Below are 24,871 nucleotides of genomic sequence, written 5' to 3' on the forward strand. Positions count from 1 at the left end.
CTCCCCACGCTGGCCAGACGGGTTGGGGAGGCCTGGTGTTCGCATATTTGTCCTTTAGTCGCCTCTTACAACATCCACGGAGAGAGTGAGTTGATTCTACTTTGCCGTCAAGGTTTTAAATTCCAGATTCTAACCTACAACTAAAGCTTGAATTTGTACGGGACTATTCCCACCTCTCGTTCCCACCGCTGCAACTCCTGTGTAGCCAGGATCTACAGCTTGACCGCCAATAAAAACCCAACTCTTCCTATGTTCTTCTGATTCAATTTCGTTGCGGGTCCAATGACAGTTTAACTTTCCCCCGGGACGAACTTGACCTTCACTGGTTGGGTTATTGGCGGTCAAGCTGTAGATCCTGGCTACACAGGAGTTGCAGCGGTGGGAACGAGAGGTGGGAATAGTTTCGAGCCAGAAGGCCGTCAAGTCAAATTAATATGATGATGATGAATTCATGATGAAAGATGCATTTATTCCTGGAGTGAATACTTTGGCAAGTACTTGGACAAGTACGTTCTAAACGCCTAATAAATTGTTTTATATTAATGATGACATTTTCATCTTGCCAACAACTCGTATTGTTTTATTATGATCAATTACACATGTCCAAAATAGAAGAATTTGGATGAGTGATGGGTTATAGCAGCAAAAAAGCAGGTATAGATCGTTTCATCCACGAAGACGCGCCCCACCATTCCTCCGCTAATGTTTAAGTGCTATCGGTACACACTAAATTATCCATGAGTGCCCACACACACACACTAGAATAATGACGCTCGGATTGCTCGGATCAAACTTGGCGCGTCTTTGTGGATGAAACGATCTATACCAAGGGTTACATTGGTATTGATGTTTGGTATAAAGATAGTTCGAGTCCCGGGAAAGGACATAGGATAGTTTTTATCCCGGTTTTTAAAATAGCGACGCGTGCGATAAAGTTTTTCTGAGAGACAAATTTTCAAATCGCGCATAAGCTAATGTTGGTTTAGTATAAATTCATCAATGAATAATACGTTGACTCATGCTAATCTTTACTTACAAACCTTGTAATTAGTGAGTAATAAATAATCCAAAGATTATTAATAATTAAAAGATAGGAAAGAATTGAGTGCACAACTATTAATTATATCATCAACACGTTCTGGTTTTTTCCAGTTAGATATACACGTCATATTGATAAGACATATTATTATCAAACATATCTCTATCATAAATAATGAGTATGTAACGTACATTTGAATGATGTGTTTTTTAGAGTTTATCATTAGAAACTAGCGACCTTCTTGGCATCGCACGGGTGCATTGTAGATATTTTTTAACCGACTACGCGAAGTTAAGAAGGGTTATGTAAGTTTTTCTGTAACGCTTAAACAATTAGAATAGAAAACTTTTTATTTGAAAGAAGGCAATACATAGATACATTAGATACATACAGAGAGCGATTCATAAGTGGACAGATAACTGCATGTGCCCCTCTGACAAAAAGGCACCCGTTCAGCTCAGCATAGATCAAGACNTTATAGACAAACCAAAATTATGTAAATAGATGTATTAACACCATAGCTTCCTTATGGTGGTTGAGCGTCATGTTCCACAACTTCAGCTTTATAATATTAGTATAGATGCGAAAGTAACTCTGTCTGTCTGTCTCGCTTTCACGCCTTAACCACTGAACCGATTTGGCATAGAGATAGTTTGAGTCCCGGGAAAGGACATAGGATAGTTTTTATTCCGGTTTTTGAAACAGGGACGCGCGTGATAAAGTTTTTCTGTGACAGGCAAAATTCCACGCGGGCGAAGCCGCGGGCGGAAAGCTAGTAGTGATATAAGTATAATTTTCTGACTGAAATAAGTTTTGTGGTGTCCCAAAGGCTTCCTTCCAACATAAATTACTGACATTGGTTCTTCTCAGCTGATGGAAAGTGATAATCAGGCCGAAGGAAGCGAGCTTCACCCGGAATCCTCAACCATAGAAGAACTGGCTTTAATTTAGTTAAGAGGAATCATTTACAAATCATCACATGCTCATCTTGCTCATAAAGATCTTTTACATAATTTTATTGCCCTACCAGCATGACAACGAAGACCTATCATGAACATGAACCAAGCAACAGCTGATAACTACATAAAATATACACATACATCACGTCTATGTTTACCAGACGAGTGCACCTAGCGCCTAGACGCGTACCATGCCAAGATAATCGTTTTAACGCGATCACCCAACGCAATAAGCATGTGTTTGTAAACAATCACGATATGCCCCATTGAACGATAATTACAATTGATAATTGAGTTTAAAGTACCATTTCTATGTATTTTCTCTTATTCGACGAATCTCTCTAATTTTTTTACTGAACAAGTCACACAGCTATTGATTTTACAGAATGTTTTGTCTCCCATTCTGAAGTGACAGTCTGGTGAAGGTCGCGGGAAGCATCTGGATGCGGGTAGCGCAAGACTTTTATGGAAATCCTTGGGGGAGGCCTTTGTCCAGCAGTGGACGTCATTTCACATCGTCACGAGTGAGAAGAGAGACAGACGCTCGTATTCACAAACGATGCTTACTTAAGTGAAGCAGTAAATCGAACGCACAGCGTTGAATAGAGCTCTGTGATTGGTTCGTGTGTCACCCTGTGCGTCCACGCGCACTGTGAGACCTCATAGTAATGTTTTTGAATACGGGCAAGTGACAATGGTGGTCGAAAAAATCAAGGAAATTAACAAATTAAAGGACAAACCAATCACATACAAACTAAAGAACTTTCCAGAAAACTAATATACCAATGAACAATCACGTTACAAAAAGCTACACAATCTCCATTTTTTCCGATGTTTGAGCAAAAAAGTGCAATTTTATAGGATCTCTTTCAAACAGGTTTTTTAGTAAATCTTGCAATTTCTTGCCATTACAATAGGTGGTGTTTCAGACGATGGTTTTTGTGGAATTAGGTTATAATGAGAATTATTTTACGTGTGGTTTAAGTAAAATGAAAGACGACAATAGTAGATGGACCGACGACTTCATAAAGGTAGCAGGAAGGCGCTGGATGCGACCACTACCAACCGGGCGATGTGGAAGTCATTGGGGGAGGCCTATGTTCAGCAGTGGACGTCCTGTGGCTGAAATGATGATGATGATGATGAATAACCAACAGTGTCAATGTCGGACTACCAACCGACCATTGGATAAGGCTCCTAACAAGTATAATTTTAGCTTAGGATCATTTCCCTTTGAACCATTTTCTAGCTGGCTACGAAATCTGGCTAAGAAGTCGTACAAAGGGAATCAAGGATCAAAATGTACATGCTGTTCTGAGAATTCTGGCGGGGAGAGCCACACATAAAGTACTAGCCGTCCCATCAGTCATGGGTATGTAACTTCATGCATTTAAAAAAAGGACTGGTCAAATACCTGCCTTGTCCTGCATAAAAAAACTCTATTCAAATAGAGCAGTAGCTTTACTAAAAAAATGTTACCTGCTCCTAAAATCGCTGCCACTAGTGGCTCGCACACTTGAACAAAAAACACCAACAATATGTACTGGCCAAGGTCGCTGGTGTGTTTATTTACATTTTTTGCACGGACACGAGCTGTTTTGGTATTACAAGTACATTTTAAAGTCTTATAGTCTATTACTGAATGTTTATCAATAACTACTGGATAGCCAGGATTTAGTAGCCAGACCTTCACTGGTTGGGTTTTTATTGGCGGTCAAGCTGTAGATCCTGGCTACACAGGAGTTGCAGCGGTGGGAACGAGAGGTGGGAATAATCCCGTTGTGTAGCCAGGATCTACAGCTTAGCTGACAATGGAACCCAAAGTGAAGGTTGCGGATTAATCCCACCTCTAGTTCCCACCACTGCAACTCCTGGTTAGCCAGGATCTACAGCTTATTATGAAAAAAGTGTTACTAGTCTGTTAAAATGTCAAATTAAAACAAAATTGGTAATTTTTTCTTCATAATAGGGATGTTTCCTGGGTCAAAAAGCAAAGGTTTTAATTAGTCCGTCAGTTAACTTATCAAAAAATACTCTACACGTATTTTTCACTTTTTCCTTTGAAAAAGTTAATGAAAATTTAAAGAGATAAAGCGCGCCAAAGTTCAACAGAAGAGGCCCGTGACGTCAATGAGTGCTTAAAAGTGCCGCACTTTGTGACGTCGCGCGGAACTTCAACGCACCATAACTATGTAATTATTTGTTAGATTGACAAATAAAAATATATTATGTGTCCAATATTTTTTGATATTAAACATGACGGACTAAAAATTTTTTTAAAGAAACTAGCCTATTATTGTCTGTTTTTCCATGAAGGCTGAATGGCGCGACAAGTGCTATAAAAGTGTTATTAAAGTTCCATTTGTACCACATTATTTCTGCTGACGTCTTACGGAATATTTAATGTAACCCTGTGTATGACGTCATAAGCCCTTGAAGGCTGCGCTAGAATCGCACTTATAGGGGTACATATTTCATAACACTGTTATTAGGTAGTTCCCGATTCCTTCTAAAATCTAATTTAGATTTTTTTGCAACCGAATAAGGTAGATTATTCAATGGATCATCATCATCAGGTCATTTAGTCTCCACTGCAGGAGCACGCCTCTAATTGACCAGAGGCAAGAGGATTTGTCCTACACTCCCCACGCTGGCCAGACGGGCTGGGGAGGCCTGATGCTCGCATATTTGTCCCTTAGTCGCCCCTTACGACATCCATGGGAAGAACGGGGTGGCCCTACTCTACAGTCGTCAAGTTTTTTTTAAAATTCGGGATATTAATCTACAACGGAAGCTGGAGTTTATACGGGACTATTCCCACCTCTCGTTCCCACCGCTGCAACTCCTGTGTAGCCAGGATCTACAGCTTGACCGCCAATAAAAATCTTATGTTCTTCTGATTAATTTCGTTGCGAGTAAATAATTTAACTGTCCCCGAGACAAACTTGACCTTCACTGGTTGTGTTATTGGCGGTCAAGCTGTAGATCCTGGCTACACAGGAGTTGCAGCGGTGGGAACGAGAGGTGGGAATAGTCTCGAGCCAGAAGGCCGTCATATTAATTTGACTTGACTTGAATTTGATGATGATGAATTAATGATGAAAGATACTTTTATTCCTGGAGTGAATACTTTGGAAAGTACTTGGACAAGTACGTTCTAAACACCTAATAAATTGTTTTATATTGATGATGACATTTTCATCTTGCCAACAACCTGTATTGTTTTATTATGATCAATTACACATGTCCAAAATAGAAGAATTTTGATGAGTGATGGGTTATGGTAGCCAAAAAGCAGGTATAGCCTATTTCATCCACGAAGACGCGCCCCACCATTGTTCCGCTAATGTTTGAGTGTTATCGGTATACGCTAAATTAACCATGAGTGCACACGCACACTACAATAATGCCGCTCAGATTGCTCGGATCAAACACGCACCCCGCGCGACCGAGACCAAATGTGGGGGGGGGGCGTCTTCGTGGATGAAATGATCTATACTAAGGGTTACATTGGTATTGATGTTTGGTATAAAGATAGTTCGAGTCCCGGGAAAGGAAATAGGTTAGTTTTTGTTCCGGTTTTTGAAACAGGAACGCGCGATAAAGTTTTTCCTTTGAGAGATAAAATTTCAACGCGCGCTTAAGCTAGTGTTGGTTTGGCATACATTCATCAATGAATAATACTTTGATTCATGCTAATCTTTACTTACAAACCTTGTAATTAGTGACAAATAATCTAAAGATTACTAATAATTAAAAGATAGGTAAGAAATGAGTGCACAACTATTAATTATATCATCAACAAGTTCTGGTTTTTTCCAGTTAGATATACACGTCATATTGATAAGACATATTATTATCAAACGTATCTCTATCATAAATAATGAGTATGTAACGTACATTTGAATTATGTGTTTTTTAGAGTTTATCATTTGAAATAAGCGACCTTCTTGGCATCGCACGGGTGCAATGTGGATCTTTTTTAACCGACTACGCGAAGTTAAGAAGGGTTATGTAAGTTTTTCTGTAACGCTTAAACAATTAGAATAGAAAACTTTTTATTTGAAAGAAGGCAATACATAGATACATACAGAGAGCGATACATAAGTGGACAGATAACTGCTTGTGCCCCTCTGACAAAAAGGCACCCGCTCAGCTCAGCATACATCAAGACTGCTCGACTAGCTGGGCTGATTCATCCAATTTTGACGAATAAGGTGTCAAATGGATTCGTTATGATGGCCCGAGTAACATAGGCTACATTTTAATCGACTTTAACAATAGGGGGATAGTGTTCGTTTCAGCCAAATGATGTCCACTGCTGGACAAAGGCTTCCCAAGGATTTCTACAAGGACCGGCCCTAAGTTGCCTGCATCCACACACTTCACCGATTCACTTAATGGGAGGCCTGCCCACGCTACGTCTTCTGGACCGTGGTCGCCACTCGAGAATTTTTCTACCCCATCAGTATCGTTTTGTATTTTCTAGGAATCTTACGAAATTACAGGTTTTAAAAAAATTGAATGTGGGAGAGTAAAACCAGAGTAAATACAAATGAGTAGGTCATCTTCGCGCACCTCACCGCTAATCCACGCTAAATTTTGTCAGTGTGTGCGTGCGCGCCGCATACGTATTGGCGCGCTCTCATACAAACCGCGCTCGGGCGTTTCTATGAAGATGACCTACTCATTTGTATTTACTCTAGCTCTGGTAAAACGGAGCGCAAGGAACTGAGTGAAAGGGAATGAATGAGTGAGAGGGATAGAAAGACGTAACGGTGAGCGACAAAATTTGGATTTTAGACGGAGCGTAGACTTTTCCTTTTCTTGTGTTTATACGAATAAAGCTGGAAAATATCATCCCTTTTCAATTCCTTTATACACAACACTCACCTGATCCTTCTGAAGTCCAGCTGAGCTGCGTCCACACTCTTCCAGGCCCCGTGGAGGTAGTTCCTGCAGATCCTGGCTGCGACTTCCCGCATCTCCTCCTCAGTCCCACACATTTGCAGTTTCTGCAAGAAAGAGATGGTCATCGTCATTCTCCACTCGTTCTTCCTCATTTTTTATGCATCAAGCCAGGTATTTGACCGCAATCCCACCTGGTGGATGCAGTGCAGAAGTGGGATGCAGTCTAGAATGGTACATATCTGCCCTGTAAGTACCTATTCACTCTCCACTCGACCTTCTTGTTTACTAAAGCCTGGTCCGTGAGCACGTAGAATTTTGTCCAATGACCCCAAGCTACCCATCCTTATCGCTCGCGCGTGCGACGGGCGCCCGCAGTGAGTGTGCGAGCGCGACAGCAACATAATTACGCGCGAGCGATAAGGATGGGTAGCTTGGGGTCATTGGACAATATTCTACGTGCTCACGGACCAGGCTTTAGAAGCAAAAATGGGGGATAGGCCCATTCTCGCCATAATGGTACTTATTATCATCATCAGGTGATTTAGTTGAGGGTCATCATCATCATCAGATTCAAATTCTTTATAATTAGTATGTAGGCCCTTTCCAGGGCACTTATACACGTCCCAAATATAGCTTGCCCTACCACCACTTCGGAACAACATATCGGTTGAGAAGAAATGGCGGAAAAAACTCAGGTCATCATCAGGTCGTTTAGTCTCCACTGCAGGAGCACGTCTCTAATTGACCAGAGGCAAGAGGATTTGTCCTACACTCCCCACGCTGGCCAGACGGGTTGGGGAGGCCTATTGATGGATTTTTAAGAGAATTTCGAACAAGTAAGAAATTACTTGAAAAAAATACCGTATGTTTTCGAAAGGCAATTATTCCTGTTTTCCTAGCTTAGTGATTCCTATCGCTCCGAACAATAACTGACAAAAGAGAATTTCTAGATGACTGCTGTTGTATGAAATTGTATGGAAACGCATCACGGATCATGTAGTACTGTGTGCCTACCATGAGTTTACGTTAGGTGAGCTCGCTAGCGAATACGTAAAAAAATTCTATGAAGATCTTATTTCTTGAAAGTAGCCACTAGGGGCGCTGCACAATATGTCATACATTTAAATGTCATTTTTTTACGCAGTCGATAGCGAGCACACCTAACGTAAACTGATGGTAGGTACACTGATAAATTAAAATAATTTATCAGTTTGGTCACGTGTAACAAAAGGTCGCTCGGTGTATTTTTATTTTGTATTTATCTGTTTTGTTGTCACGTGTGATATATTTATCTTCAAGTCTCTTGACCATTGGTTCCCAAACTTAATTAAGACGCGCCCCCTTTCGACCATACTAAAATTCCGCGCCCCCCTCCTCCAGTCAAGATTTATTTATTGGTCGTATCGAGCAGTCTGGAATGCATTCTCTCAGCGAACGTACGTTTTTTTGCTTAAGTACATAGATAGCCCGCGCCCCCCTTTAAAGGTCTTTGCGCCTCCTCTAGGGAGCGCCCCCCCTACTATGGGAACCAATGCTCTAGACTATGTTTCTGATCAATGCCAGAAAAGTGTGTATGGGACTTTATTATGTACTTGCGGCCGGGCGCGACTTCGTACGCGTGGATCCCGTTTTACCCCCTTAGGGGTTGAATTTTGCAAAATCCCGTCTTAGTGAGCACCTACGTTCTAAAAGGAACCCCCATGCAAAATTTGAGACTCCTAGCACTTGTAGTTTCTAAGATTTCGTGATGAATGAGTGAGTGAGTCAGTGATCTTTCGCTTTTATAGATATGTAGATTGTTTTGAGACAAATAAATACTTTCTATCTATAAAAGTTTGGGATTGTTGACTACATGTATCGCTACGTCTCGCTTCCCCGGCTGTGTATCAAAGCCTTTTTAATGACGTCAGCAATACATATTTACTAAAGCTTATTATGATAATAGTAATTGCGACACAGGTTGTATATTACTGCCTAAATTGCTATCTTATCAACGACAAGTATTTTGTTTTAATCTGAACAACATGCAAGGTTAGGGGTGTGTTGACTATTGATAAAGTATATCAGTTATCAGTTAGTATCTCCATTTGACCCCACCCTAATGGGCCATCAGTCGATTGACATAGTTTTTATGTGCTGTCAAAATGGGACTCTCCAAGAGATAGGTCCTTTGTATGGCAATATATGATGACGTCACTATTTTACTAAGGGCTGATATTTCAATCGTCAGGTATCTTTTATCTGAAGAATAAGTTTGGCACATTGACATTATCAGTATGGGAATTATGTCAAAATGACAAGTTTATTCTTTAGATAAAAGATACCTGACGGTTGAAAAAACAGCCCTAAATCAAAAATTTACAGTTTTACAGACCAGTCATGATGTTCTTTTTAAACATAATATTGTGTTTTTAAATGTTTTAATCTTTAATCTCTACTACAAGTCATAATTACTCTCGAAATTTTGTGAGGATATATGTTTGCTGGACGGATTTTGATGCAGCTTTATGACTTTAGCTAGTTACATTTCAGGGGCAAGTGCATGAAAACGAAATTGAGTTTATTTACAGAGATATATAATTTTAAAGAAGTAATTGTTGGAAAAATTACTGACATCCTGTAGGATTATAATTTTCGAGGGTTGAAGATGCATTGTATTGTAATATTAGAAACCCTATCAAAACCAACATATTATTATTATTTTAGACACGTGTTATTGTACAGGTCATTCACATTATGTAAGTTAAAGATAACTTAGTAAAATAAACAATTTGATTGTATCTCTGATCAGTTTATGTAAACCAAGTGCTTCTCTATCTCTTAGGCCCAGAACAGACGGTGAAACGCAACAGCAACGAAACTGCAATTTTCTGATGAATTAAACTGAAACTGAAAGTTTCAAACTGGTCGCGTCATGTGTGGTCTCTCAACGGACGCTATGGCAGAAACTTAGATGCAACTCAAAAGTAACTAGCAGTTGCAGTTTCGTTGCAGTTGCGTTTCACCGTCTGTTTTGGGCCTTATACATATAAAGTGGGTATTTATCAAGTTATCATTAAGTTAAGGATGTGCTTAGACAATATGGCATTCGTTTTCGATGGGGGATCGTCATCATTTCGATACGTCGACAAATTACGTACAAATAGAATAGCCCTGGGTTGCACCTAGGGTTGCCAGGTCCCAAAATTACAAGCCGGACATTAGTGTCAGCTCATGAGTGAGTACTATCATCATCGGTTGCTAACCAACATCCTGATGCGTGCACATATATGATTCTGTGGCTCGACTTTCGCCTGCCGCGGCAACCAAATAAAAAGCCTAACAAAAGCCGGACAGGCCGGACAAGTCCCTAAAAAGCCAAATATGTCCGGCTAAAGCCGGACGCCTGGCAACCCTAGTTGCACCATCTTACATTAACTTTATCAAACTTTAAAAGTCTGTAAAACTCCATACAAAATTTGAAATTCTTTCATTTCATCTTCATTGAATTTTTTGACGTACTTGCTAGGGAGCACACCAAACTTAAACTCATGGTAATAAAGCACAGAAGTTTCAAATTCAAACCTAAATTGTTAAATTCAACACAAGAAGTAAATAAGTAACGAATAACTACTTATTTACCTCTCAGTGTCTTCAGGCAACTTAAAAAGTACATTCTGTGTTTTTATTATTATTTAGGCAGTTAAATACTGCTATTTAGTACACCTTTCTTTATTTTTTTCCATCATACACAAGAATACGCGTGAGTCAATGCTCGCTCGTATGTGAGGCCTTGTCGAATAGTATCCTGTAGGGGGCCATCGTGCGTGTTTTGTTTTCGATGTAAACTCGCGGAGATGAACAGGCCTGGTACTACGCACAATTCACCATTAAAACGCAACGTTAATATATCAGACGTTGTTAAACACCAATTGCGGTGACATATTCAATCTGTGTTTAATTATGCAGCTTCGTTGATTGTTAATTAACAACGTCTAGATGCATGTCAGTGTCATGTCATGTAAGGTGGAAAAAGATGGAGGAGGCTTTTACCCAAGTGGGGCCACAAACAAGAGATATAGATTAATTGAATCAAACTGTAAAAATGTGGAATACAAAGCTATAATAATAAATAAAAAAAAAAATAGATGCATGTCAGTGATTTTATTGTGTTTTAAATGGAGTGTCACATCTGATTGCAAATGTAGATTGCACGAATCAGCGTGATTGAGAATTATAGTATGTATTTACATGTGCATGTTTTGTCTTCACAATACTAAGGCTGGGTTTCACCATTTACACAACTTTAACTTTGACAAACGTAAAAAATCTGTCAAATTCCATACAAAAAATACCGGTTATCGTCAAAGTTAGGTGGTGCAACTCAACCTTAATATAGGAATATTGTGGTGTAAAAATACTGTAATACTTTATGCAAATGTACAATACAATTAGCATTTTTTCTGAATAAGAAAAAAGTAAACAAAAGATACATAGGGTAAACCGACAGTCATTGGACGCTGCCAGTCATTGGACAAAACAACCCTTGAATTTTCTTAAAATGAATATTCCTTCAAATACAATGAATATTCCTTTAAAAAAACACCCTTTTATCTCCATCAGTCAGAATCTCTCAGTTGTTGAAATAGAAATGCTATTTTTAATTCAGTAAATAACTGTCCAATAACTTTCTTAAGTGTCCAATGACTGGCAGTTTACCCTAGATTGATAGAACATTAAATAAATAAAATAAATAATAAATGTACACCACACAATGCAAGAAAAGAAATACACATATTAATGCTCTTAATGTTGATTTGTATCATTCTATTAGTACCAAAAAAGTTCTTACTTTCTTTTAAAAAACAGATCTAGATCTAAGTTATTTTATCACTGTAAAGTAATTTCTTCCAGACAACCTATAGGACAGTTGTTTAGAACAGGTAGAAAGAGAAGGCAGATAATTATTATGGAATTCTTTGAAATCTTTAAAGAGATAAGGGAAATATTTTCAAAGTCAATCAGCTATTGATAAGTTTAAAAATAGTAAACTATGTCTGTTAGATCAATCTTACACTGAAAAAGATTTTTCAATTTATCAAATGACTTGCAAAATTAGTTCAATATCTACTAAAGAACTCATGTAAGTTTATGTTTTACAAGTGTACAAGCTGGCTGATTAGATATTTCTTACATGAAACCAATAAAAATACATAAAATTATCTGTAACTTTGATTAAAATAAGGAAACACTATCATATAACATCACCCTACAGCCAATAGGGGCAGAGCAGTAAAGAAAAATGTTGCAAAAACGGAAAATATTATTCAAACTATTTTCACGCGTACGAAGTCGCGGGAACAGCTAGTTTCCGAATATAAGGATAGGTAAAGTTTAAACATTAAAAGTTCATTCATGAAAGATTTTACTGAGACCATGGACCTATAAANATGTATTTATCTGTTTTGTTGTCACGTGTGATATATTTATCTTCAAGTCTCTTGACCATTGGTTCCCAAACTTAATTAAGAAGCGCCCCCTTTCGACCATACTAAAATTCCGCGCCCCCTCCTCCAGTCAAGATTATTTATTGGTCGTATCGAGCAGTCTGGAATGCATTCTCTCAGCGAACGCAGGTTATTTACTTAAGTACATAGGTGGCAAGCGCCCCCTACTTTGGGAACCAATGCTCTAGACTATGTTTCTGATCAATGCTAGAAAAGTATGTATGGGACTTTGTTATGTACTCGCGGCCGCCCTACCCCCTTAGGGGTTGAATTTTGCAAAATCCCGTCTTAGTGAGCACCTACGTTCTAAAAGGAACCCCCATGCAAAATTTAAGACTCCTAGCACTTGTAGTTTCTGAGATTTCGTGATGAATGAGTGAGTGAGTCAGTGACCTTTCGCTTTTATACATATAATAAATAAATAATAAATAAATATCCTTGGACATTTACACTGCGCTTCTAGTCCCAAACTAAGCAAAGCTTGTACTAAGGGTACTAGACAACGGATATAAACATACTTAAATACTTTTTTTTTGTAAATACATACTTATTATACATAGAAAACACCCAGTCCAATACAAACAAATATGTTCATGCACACAAATGTTTGTACTGTGCGGGAATCGAACCCGCTACCTCCGGAATAGTAGTCCGTTTCGAACCACTACACCAAACGGCCGACATGTAGATTGTTTTGAGACAAATAAAATAGGCTTTCTATCTATAAAAGTTTGGGACTGCTGACTACATGTATCGCTACGTCTCGCTTCCCCGGCTGTGTATCAAAGCCTTTTTAATGACGTCAGCAATACATATTTACTAAAGCTTATTATGATAATAGTAATTGCGACACAGGTTGTATATTACTGCCTAAATTGCTATCTTATCAACAACAAGTATTTTGTTTTAATCTGAACAACATGCAAGGTTAGGGGTGTGTTGACTATTGATAAGGTATCAGTTATCAGCTTGTGTCTCTATTTAACCCCACCCTAATGAGCCATCAGTCGATTGACACAGTTTTTATGTGCTGTCGAAATGAGAGTCTCCAAAAGATAGGTCCTTTGTATGGCAATAATGATGACGTCACTATTTTATTAAGGGCTGATTTTTATATCGTCAGATATCTTTTATCTGAAGAATAAGTTTGGCACATTGACATTATCAGTATGGGAATTATGTCAAAATGACAAGTTTATTCTTCAGATAAAAGATACCTGACGGTTGAAAAAACAGCCCTAAATCAAAAATTTACAGTTTTACAGACCAGTCATGATGTTCTTTTTAAACATAATATTGTGTTTTTAAATGTTTTAATCTTTAATCTCTACTACAAGTCATAATTACTCTCGAAATTTTGTGAGCATAGATGTTTGCTGGACGGATTTTGATGTAGCTTTATGACTTTAGCTAGTTAGATTTTAGGGGCAAGTGCATGAAAACGAAATTGAGTTTATTTACAGAGATATATAATTTTAAAGAAGTAATTAATTGTTGGAAAAATTACCGACATCCTATAGGATAATACTTTTTCAGGGTTGAAGATACATTGTAATATTAGTAACCCTATCAAAACCAACATATTATTATTATTATTTTAGACACGTGTTATTGTACAGGTCATTCACATTATGTAAGTTTAAGATAACTTTGTAAAATAAACAATTTGATTGTATCTCTGATCAGTTTATGTAAACCAAGTGCTTCTGTATCTCTTAAACATATAAAGTAGGTATTTATCAAGTTATCATTAAGTTATAGATGTGCCTAGACAATATGGCATTCGTTTTCAGTGGGGGATTGTTATCATTTCGATACATCGACAAATTACGTACAAATAGAAAAACCCTGGGTTACGCCATTTTACAGTAACTTTAACAAACTTCAAGTCTGTCAAACTCCATACATTTCAAATTATTTCATTTCATGAACTAAAATCTTCATAGAATTTTTTCACATTCTTGCTAGCAAGCACACTGCACACTTAACCTTAACTCATAGTAATTAAGCCACACAAGTTTTAAATTCAAACCTAAGTTGTTAAATTCAATCTATACTAATATTATAAATGAGAAAGTAACTCTGTCTGTCTGTCTCTCTTTCACGAGTAAACCACTGAACCGATTTTGATGAAATTTGGCAAAGAGATACTTAGTCGAGTCCCGGGAAAAGACATAGGATAGTTTTTATCCCGGTTTTTGAAACAGGGACGCGCGCGATAAAGTTTTTCTGTGACAGACAATATTCCACGCGGGCGAACCCGCGGGCGGAAAGCTAGTAATCAATGAACACAAGAAGCAAATAACTAGATTGAATGGACTCTGGCCACAAAAAGGAATTTACTTTGCATTTTTAAACCACATTTTCCTCGTCCAACAATCGCAAAATTAGTTGCATGTGATCAATTAAACATGAGGCGTACTACCACAGAATAATAATAAGTACTACGTACAGATGTTTTACTTCGCGAAGGTATTTAAAAAAATGTATACTCAATGTCATTAACAATATGGTGTAATTTAGCTTGTCTCAAGAGTCAAGCACCATTTTGTTGACAAACGTCAGTGATCGGTACTGCGCCGAAGCTATAGGGCTGACTTCTGTAAAATGATGTGATGTGAGGTGCCAACCTGCAGAAAATGGCGGAAAAAATACGGAAATACATGATTTAGCATGAATTATCATGAATAACTACTTATTTACCTCTCAGTGTCTTTAGGCAACTTAAAAAAGTACATTCAGTGTTTTTATTATTATTTAGGCAGTTAAATACTGCACTGTATTGAGTACACCATTTTCTTTATTTTCTTCCATCTAGGGTTGCCAGGTCCAAAAACACAAAAGCCGGACTCTGTGCTTCATTTGGCCGGACATTTAACCCTAAAAGCCGGACAAGCCTTTTCAATAGCTACCATGTCATGGGGGGGGGTGCAATAAGCGTCATAGCTCATGAGTGGGTACTATCATCTTTGAATGAACATTATTCTGTGGCTCGAGTTTCGACTGGCGCGGCAGCCACATAAGCTAACAAAAGCCGGACAGGCCGGACAAGCCCCTAAAAAGCCAAACATGTCCGGCTAAAGCCGGACGCCTGGCGACCCTACTTCCATCATACACAAGAATACGCGTGCGTGAGTCAATGTTCTCTCGTATGTGAGGCCTTGTCGAATAGTACTCCTGTAGGGGGCCATCGTACGTGTTTTGTTTTCGATGTAAACTCGCGGAGATGAACATGCCTGGTACTACGCACAATTCACCATTAAAACTCAACGTTAATATATCAGACGTTGTTAAACACCAATTGCGGTGACATATTCAATCTGTGTTTAATTATGCAGCTTCGTTGATTGTTAATTAACAACGTCTAGATGCATGTCAGTGATTTTATTGTGTTTTAAATTGAGTGTCACATCTGATTGCAAATGTAGATTGCACGAATCAGCGTGATTGAGAATTATAGTATGTATTTACATTTGCATGTTTTGTCTTCACAATACTAAGGCTGGGTTTCACCATTTACACAACTTTAACTTTGACAAACGTAAAAAATCTGTCAAATTCCATACAAAAAATACCGGTTATCGTCAAAGTTAGGTGGTGCAACTCAACCTTAATATAGGAATATTGTGGTGTAAAAATACTGTAATACTTTATGCAAATGTACAATACAATTAGCATTTTTCCTGAATAAGAAATAAGTAAACAAAAGATACATAGGGTAAACCGACAGTCATTGGACGCTGCCAGTCATTGGACAAAACAACCCTTGAATTTTCTTAAAATGAATATTCCTTCAAATACAATGAATATTCCTTTAAAAAAACACCCTTTTATCTCCATCAGTCAGAATCTCTCAGTTGTTGAAATAGAAATGCTATTTTTAATTCAGTAAATAACTGTCCAATAACTTTCTTAAGTGTCCAATGACTGGCAGTTTACCCTAGATTGACAGAACATTAAATAAATAAAATAAATAATAAATGTACACCACACAATGCAAGAAAAGAAAGAAATACACATACAAATCAACATGAAGAGCATTAAGCTCTTAATGTTGATTTGTATCATTCTATTAGTACCAAAAAATTTATTTCTTTCTTTCAAAAGACAGATCTAGATCTAAGTTATTTTATCACTATAAAGTAATTTCTTCCAGACAACCTATAGGACAGTTGTTTAGAACAGGTAGAAAGAGAAGGCAGAAAATTATTATGGAATTCTTTAAAATCTTTTCTTTAAAAGATTTTCAAAGTCAATCAGCTATTGATATGTTTCAAAAATAGTACACTATGACTGTTAGATCAAATCTTACACTGATAAAAAGTTTTACAATTTAGCAAAATTACTTACAAAAGAAGCCAATATCTACTAAATAACTCATGTAAGTTTATGTTTTACAAGTATACAAGCTGTCTGATTAGATATTTCTTATATGAAACCAATAAAAATACACAAAATTTTCTGTAACTTTGATTAAAATAAGGAAACACTATCATATAACATCACCCTACAGCCAATAGGGGCAGAACAGTAAAGAAAAATGTTGCAAAAACGGGAAATGTTATTTAAACTTTTTTTCACGCGTACGAAGTCGCGGGAACAGCTAGTTTTGAATATAATAAGGAAAGGTAATGTTGAAACATTATATTAAGTTCATTCATGAACGAATTTATTGAGACGAAACCGCACAAAAACTAAGGAAAACAGACCGTTAAGGAAGCAAGATGAATACTACGTCACTGAAATCTGAAATACAAGGTTATTAAGTGAAGAAAAACCTAAATTATGAGATGAGATAGGGAATTTTTCACTACGTTATCACTGATGCTTTTTAGCCATTTAGCGGCTTGAAATGTTATAATGGTAATTAGAAAGCTATTAGAAAGGATTGTAATAAGTTTTTTAATTATTACAATACGAAATTTACGCTTAAAACAAAGGCAAATGACCCGTATGGTTACGAAATTGGCGGTTCGATTAATGTGACTTAATTAGTGGAAACGTACCCAGTAACTGTTTTTGTTCATTTCGACGAACCTCTTGTAGCTATTCCTCGCTTGTATCAATAGGTTTTTGATAGAGAAAGACATTAAAATTGAAGAAAACACCGGATTTTTCCTCAGCACGTAATTTCCCGACACTGACGTTTGACACTTGTTTTTTTTTCACGGGATATTGATTTTGACAATCAATGTTGCCCGAATAAATTCCTAATTCGTCACAGTTATGAAATTGTACACTTTGTGTAAAAACACTGTTATCTAACCGGACGTAGAGTAAGGTCAATTAATTGTAGTTTGTATTAAAATAGAGGAATAAAATTATTTCAAACTTCATGCATATTCTTCACAGTTATTAAACAAATAACTAGAATTTTTGCATAATTGATTCGACATCGAATTGTTTATGTTTGAGTATTGAGGTATGAATATTGAGTATCGAGTTTAGAAAAAAATAATAACTATAATATTTACATTTTCCTATTATAATTTAGTGAAACTTTCCTCTTGCATTAATAATACAAGAAGCGCACGAGTAATTAAAGTGCAAACTCAAAAACAGAATCTGATTATTCTGAATGCTGATTCAACTAAACATTATATTTTATAGTTAGTTATCTCCACTGCACGTCACCGGGTGGTACGATATTCGCAAAGCAAAAAGAAAATAATCGTCGTACACAAGGAATATGTACAGTTTACGCCACTGCAAGTAAATTAGTATTTACCTTAGCCATTTCAACACCAAAATCCGATTTCTTATCAATCAAACGAGATGTTTATTTTTTGCGTTCAGTTATAAAAATACAGCGGCGTTTAATCGCGTATGATACGTGTACACTTTGTGAGTTAAAAATATGTACTGGCGCGACGCGAGCGATATGCCAGGTATCTGTGCGAGCAGAAATTCGATAGGGTGGTATGATCGTGAATTCTGTAAGTGCGAGTGAGACGCACAATCCGGAATGCTCCGATCGTTAACGAAGGTAGACGACTGCAGCCCTTGCCAGTCTGTAACGTCATGTTATCCTGCTAAAGTTAGAAGAGTGACGTGTCTGCTAAGNATGCTAAGCGCATAGTCAATGAATGACCTACTTAAAAAGGCGTTTTAATACTTAATGATAGATAACAGCTATCGTGAAATTGTAAACATTGCATTATAATTTATTTGTGAATCATTATTATTGAGGAATATTGTTGTGACGAGTGTTGACGTGGAAAAAAATAAGGGTTTAGTAAACAATGTTAGTCATTCGCTTAAAGGTTTGTTTTGTGTTTACTGTTGAAAGGTATTTCTACTTCTGTTTACAACATTTGACTCAAACAAAATGTAAACATTGGCCTATGGCTCTCATAGTTTTGATAATAGCATTATCTTCCTAAGTCTATTGAATATTTAATTCAATTCAGTATAACATCCGCTATTTGAAACAATGTAGGTCTAGGTACCTAGATTTATTCTGTATTACTACTGGACATAACCATGTAAAGGTTAAACTACTCATTCATAAGATACAATAAAGAATAATCCATTCATAGAATTTACGTGGAAAATATTACTTTATGTAGGCAAGAATTGATGTTAATAGGTAAGTGGTTAACACCTTTATCCAATTATTTTAAGAGACTCGACCTAGAAACTCAATTAATTTTCAATCACCTAACTGTAAAGTCAGATTTTACTTACTTTGGAATAAATAACTACGTCACCGAGACGTCATAGAGAACCTATGTCATGTGTCTCCCTTCGTCAAATCATTGGTGGTGTCAATCATGAAGCTACAGATAAAAATGGAGGCCACACTCCGAATACCTACTTGAAGCACAAACTAAGTATCACTATCTCGCTCTCTGTGGGCAGACTCGCTCTTTCTAAATAAACAAAAAATATAAAATTGCTCAAATTCAATGAAACCAATGTAAAATCTTTATTTCTTGACATAGGTATCATTAAAAATGATAAGTGTAATTACTGGTAAAACGTTTTAGGAAGAAATTACTGTAAAAAATGTGAAAAATGTTTACAATGATCCAATGTCGGAAATCACGAAATAAACACTTACGCGTGGAATCTTATGTCACTTCCAGNGGTATTCATAGCACCGTTGCTCTAGAAGAGATGCCCACCGCCCTCTAGCGAGAGGAAAAAACCACTGAAGAACACTGATGATAATGACTACGACTTAGGTTGTACACCCTTGACATGATTTTTAAATTTTACTGTCTTTAAATTTAAATCATAATTGTCATTTTTATTAATAAAGATATGAAGAAAAATTGGGTGCATTTTTTTATATCATTTTTTCGAAAACTTATCGATACATCTATGCGAACCGTATGAAACATACCCATCACTAGTCACATTCGTTTGACAGCCGTCATTCTAATCAAGCTATATTGGATAGACTATAGATCTATTCTGTATTACTACTGGACACAACCATGTAAAGGTGCTACTCATTCATAATATTAAGATACAATAAAGAATAATCCATTCATAGATAACTTACGTGGAAAATATTACTTTATGTAGGCAATAATTGATGTTTATAGGTAAATGGTTAACACCTTTATCCAATTATTTTAAGAGACTCGACCTAGAAACTCAATTAATTTTCAATCACCTAACTGTAAAGTCCGATTTTAGTTACTTTGGAATCAATAACTATGTCATCGAGCGATCAAGTGACGTCATAGAGAACCTATGTCATGTGTCTCCCTTCGTCAAATCATTGGTGGTGTCAATTTACCGATTTACATGTTTTTTGTTAGCTTTGGGAAAGGGTGCAGTTACCCATTAGGGAAATTCAAAGAATATTCCCGTTTTGACCATAACTTATGATTTTTTAAGGCACATAACAATAGACAATTTGCTTATTTATTAACTTAATTGTTTTAATAAACTTGTTACAATCCGTGAAGGGGGAATCCCCTAATGGATTTTTTAGGAAAGGTTTTTCCGAACTCAATGTTTGTTTACTATGGGAGGAAGGTAGGTAGGTACCTACCTAACCTATCCATTTTCAGTCAGATCATTTGTTCTGATTGAACAGGCATTAGTTAGGTAGTAGGTATGCATGGAGATCAATTGTTTAAAATGATGTATGACAAATACTTTCTTTTGTAAGTTTCTTAACATAACATTAGAGCCTCTAGTATATCTACATTATTTCCCTAATGGCTCTAACAGAAATGCAATTAAAATTTTCTATAACCCACTAGCTACGTATAAACCACTAGCTTTGTCTGTCACAGAAAAACTTTATCGCGGCGTCAATGTTTCAAAAACCGGGATAAAAACTATCCTATGTCCTTTCTCGGGACTCAAACTATCTCTATGCCAAATTTTATCAAAATCGGTTCAGTGGTTTAGGCGTGAAAGCGAGACAGACAGACAGACAGAGTTACTTTCCCATCCCAACTAATATTATAAATGCGAAAGTAACTCTGTCTGTCTGTCTGTCTGTCTGTCTGTCTGTTACGCTTTCCCGCTTAAACCTCGCAACCGATTTTGATGAAATTTGGCATAGAGATAGTTTGAGTCCCGGGAAAGAACATAGGATAGTTTTTATCCCGGTTTTTGAAACAGGGACGCGCGCGATAAAGTTTTTCTGTGACAGACAAAATTCCACGCGGGCGAAGCCGCGGGCGGAAAGCTAGTTTATAATAATTAGTTAGTATAGATTAATGTATCATCGTCTAAGAAAAAAATACGACAGTAAAATTTGATCTGCAACAACTATGTAGTTATGTACTTGTTTTGAATATCGAATGAACACTGGATCCATATCGCTAAAAATAAGCCTTCTCAAGGATTTCCAGTACAAAAGAAGAGTCAATAAATCCACCTACGCGTCTGTTGGCTGTATTGAGTCGTAGTTACTGCACGTATTGATTTTCTGTCAGCCTGTCTTTACTTCGAGTGGTTGTTAAAGTCTGATCAAATGAGTGGGTAAATAATAGTTTGATATTTCTCTATAGGTACAGACAGTTCATCAAAGTAAACACCGTGGTATGAAATAAATGATTGAGTATTGAGTATCCTATTACTTAGTAATTATGACCTATTTTGTAATTCTATATATTATTATATAAAAATGAAACCCGTTTTCCGTTGTCACGACATAACATGAAAACGGCTTGACCGATTTGGCTGATTTTTTTTTTGTAGTTTTCTAATACTCTGTACAAGGTTTTTACGGAAAAAATATAAAGAAAATCTCTACGCTAAGGCGGTACGAAGTTCGCCGGGTCAGCTAGTTTGTAATAAAAATGGATAGTCTGATGTGATGTCGTCAGTCATTCTTACACATCGTTGAAAAGATAACAAATTAATAAAAAAAACATAGATACTTATTTCATTGTTCATTACTTATTTTAAGTAAAACCCAAGAATCATCCTTAAAATTCTGCAAAATAAATACTTCAATAATGAATTAATTAGGTCCCAAATTAAAAACTAAAACTCTAGTTCGCATTAATAAATGCAAAATATTAAGGATTAGTAGGATTTTAGACAGAGGTACGTAATTCAGGTGTAATTTTACTTTTAACTGAAACCATAATACACTAGTTAGCGTTTTTCACTCACTAAACATCGCTAACTATAACACAAATTTTAATAAACAAAAATATAATTTAGGTCACGGTAACTAGTTGTTTCTGATATTTTTGTCACATAAAACAGTTAAAACTCACTTTCTTTGTTATTTCCGTGACTTTTCTTTCTCGGAGTGAATCGTAAAGGGAAATCCTCACACTTGTTTCAATATTATTCATATTTCATTGAAGCAGTTGTTTCAATTAATTTCACTTTTACTTTATTGCGTTATAATAATAAAAACCTATAAGACAGACAAAGGTTTTAACGAACTTTATAATTTTTCACTTTGGTTGTAAAAGAAATGCTGTTGTTTATAGTGAGACAAGAAGGAAATTGCTATGGATTTTAATTTATGGATAGGTTTCCGTAAGTTTATCAATTTACCACGAGACGTTGCTATCAATTTGCGAAAATGTGGCGTAAAATAATACATCTCTAATTTAAAATTCTACGGAAGTTTATCAATTTCCTAGGAAATTTATAAATTTGCGGTTCTTGTTATTTTCCGGTGACATAAACATAATAATATCGCTGCGCACACTTTGCGCTACAATTACGCTGCGTGCCTTAGGCTTTAATTTTTATATCTTCAATGGCATTTAATTGTTTCATGATAAGCAATCTTAAATTGTGAAGTGATGTAAACATCGCAAAATGCCTTAATAATCCTTGCTAAACGACTGATTAGTCGGTAGTTTCAAAGCCAATGTGTAAATCTTGTCAACATAATCAAGATACAACTAGGTAGGTATAATCCTTTCAATAAAACATTGTCTGGCTTATCAGTTTGTGTGTGCGTACTAAAGTTCATAATTATTACTGGTAATGACAGATTAAAATGGCTAGATCATGTTTTCTCTGAATGAAGGTTTCACTGGAATCACAATTGTATCTTTTCAACGTTGAGATAAAATCTGATATGAGAATACGTCATGTGCATAAAATGTAATGAGACAACAGTACCAACTAAATGACGAGTGCGATAAGTATATAATAATCTAAAGGCAATAATTATACCAAAACATAATACCTAAGTCTGAGTAAATACAGCTTTTAAATAATATTTTTTCAACTTAGCGTCGCATGCAGACTGCCGATTTAGTACGACTCAGAATTAGCTTAGCGAACTACGCAGTTCTTTTATAGTTTTGAGACATTCATTAGGTTATAAATCAGGTATAGTAAGTTTTGACTTCAAATAACTTGTCGTAGAAGCCAATAAAGAAGGTTAGGTAGACTTTACATCGTATTCTGCGATTTTTCTTTGCCATGGCATCTTCCAAAACTTGCCTAACTAATTAAGACTTTGTTTATGGTGCTCTACAATCATGAGGGCAATTTAAATCTAAGGAAAATCCTAGCATCCTTTCAACTCCAACTCTAGAAGTCTACGTAGTTCTTTTAAGAGATCGTGACCGGAAAATTACGGTTCTATTTTCTAGATACAGAAATGGCTCTTCATTAAAGTTAATTAGTAATGTTGGCGTAATGAGTTAAATCTTCCACAGCAGTGATGACGCAGACGACGTTATAAACTAGATTTTTAACGCCTTTGTTTTAGAAATGCTGCTTCAACCGTTTGATTTATCCACTGTTTATATTTTCTATGTACAAATGACGGCATTTCGAGTTAAATTCTGGCATTTTATGCAGTTGTAATAACGTCAATTATTTGCAAGAAAAATTTTATAGTCTGATTGGCAGTCGGCAGTACCAAATACAAATACAAAAATACAAAAATACAAAATATTTTATTTCATTACAAAATTACATTAAATAACATACAAATACCAATACACATTTTTATTTATTTATGGTTCATTTTTGCTACTGCATCCGCGAGCATTTTGGTATCTCATTGAATGTCTCTATCGCACATTTCACAATAAAAAACATAAAAACTCTTATCTGCATGAAATCTATCATTCAGAAGGTAGATTACCTACATCGACAGTCGATATTAAGTCATAACTGTGTAAAGCGATATTATATTATGTATAAATGTTTACAAAGCTAATGGGTAGGTTTTATTAGTTGTTCTGTGTTGATATCTCACGTTAATTAACAAAACCTGCTTTGCCGACAAACAAATAGCCGGTGACCACAACGCTATATTGTTGGTAAATAATCGATCGTCAAAATAAACGTGACCTGCGGTTTACAGAATCCAGTTTTAAGCTGCGTCCAGCAGTCCATAATGATGGTAAAGACAAATTAATTTCCTATACTTATTAGTCGCCTAATCTATTACAATTGACTTTTCCAGTCAATGGACTGGAGAAGAATCACCCTGCTAAGTAGGACACTGTATTTTCCTAATTATTTCAAGTTAGATCACTTAGATATGAAAAATACAAGGAAATTAGGAATACATACAACTTACTTTCGCATCTTGCAACGTCTTGTGCGACAGAAGCTTGTTCTTCTGTATGATGGCCGAATAGTTGCTCTCACTCTGAAAAAAAAGGAAAAAACAGATAAAACTACACTGTATTTTACATTTAATTCCAGTTTTTTCTTTCCCACTCAAGTTACAATATAAGCCTTCATTAGGATATCATTCTTCTTCATTAATTTCTTAAAGCAACGGCACGCGATGGGTGTTTTTGAGACGTTAAACGTCAGTAAGACGTCAGCTCTCCTTCAGATTGGTATGCTCTGTCACGTCATAGTATGTCAATATCACCCCTCCCGTGCCGCTCCCATACCTCAAGCACTGACTGAGTTAATCGCTAAACCTGTAGTGGCAAGATCATTACCACTATATCAGAGTAAAAAAACAAGAGCTAAAGAAACCAGACAACACAAAAAACGTGCACAAAACCACTTGTAAGTACCTAGGTACATCAAGTTAAATATTGCATGGCACCTTA

The 24,871-nt window shown here is 36.4% G+C and overlaps 1 protein-coding gene across 9 annotated transcripts in view; it reads right to left on the bottom strand.

Annotated features, from left to right (window-relative positions):
• LOC114363072 (choline/ethanolamine kinase) overlaps positions 1-18,291 on the bottom strand; it is a 41,429-nt gene extending 23,138 nt beyond the window's left edge. For 4 of the 9 annotated variants that reach the window (XM_028318678.1, XM_028318680.1, XM_028318683.1 and 1 more), the window contains exons 1-2: positions 17,402-17,560; positions 6,892-7,013 (exon numbers count right to left, since the gene is read on the bottom strand). In XM_028318678.1, coding sequence (XP_028174479.1) covers positions 6,892-7,013; positions 17,402-17,485 — 206 coding nt within the window. In that variant the 5' untranslated portion in view covers positions 17,486-17,560. Of the gene's footprint in view, positions 1-6,891; positions 7,014-17,401; positions 17,562-18,123 lie in introns of those variants that run through there. The other 5 variants (XM_028318685.1, XM_028318684.1, XM_028318681.1 and 2 more) reach the window with 3 other exon arrangements.
• Positions 18,292-24,871: the final 6,580 nt, after the last annotated feature.

This window comes from Ostrinia furnacalis, unplaced genomic scaffold (genome assembly GCF_004193835.3).
Source record: "Ostrinia furnacalis isolate ACB-3 unplaced genomic scaffold, ASM419383v2 OfSCF6976, whole genome shotgun sequence".
NCBI lineage: Eukaryota > Metazoa > Arthropoda > Insecta > Lepidoptera > Crambidae > Ostrinia > Ostrinia furnacalis.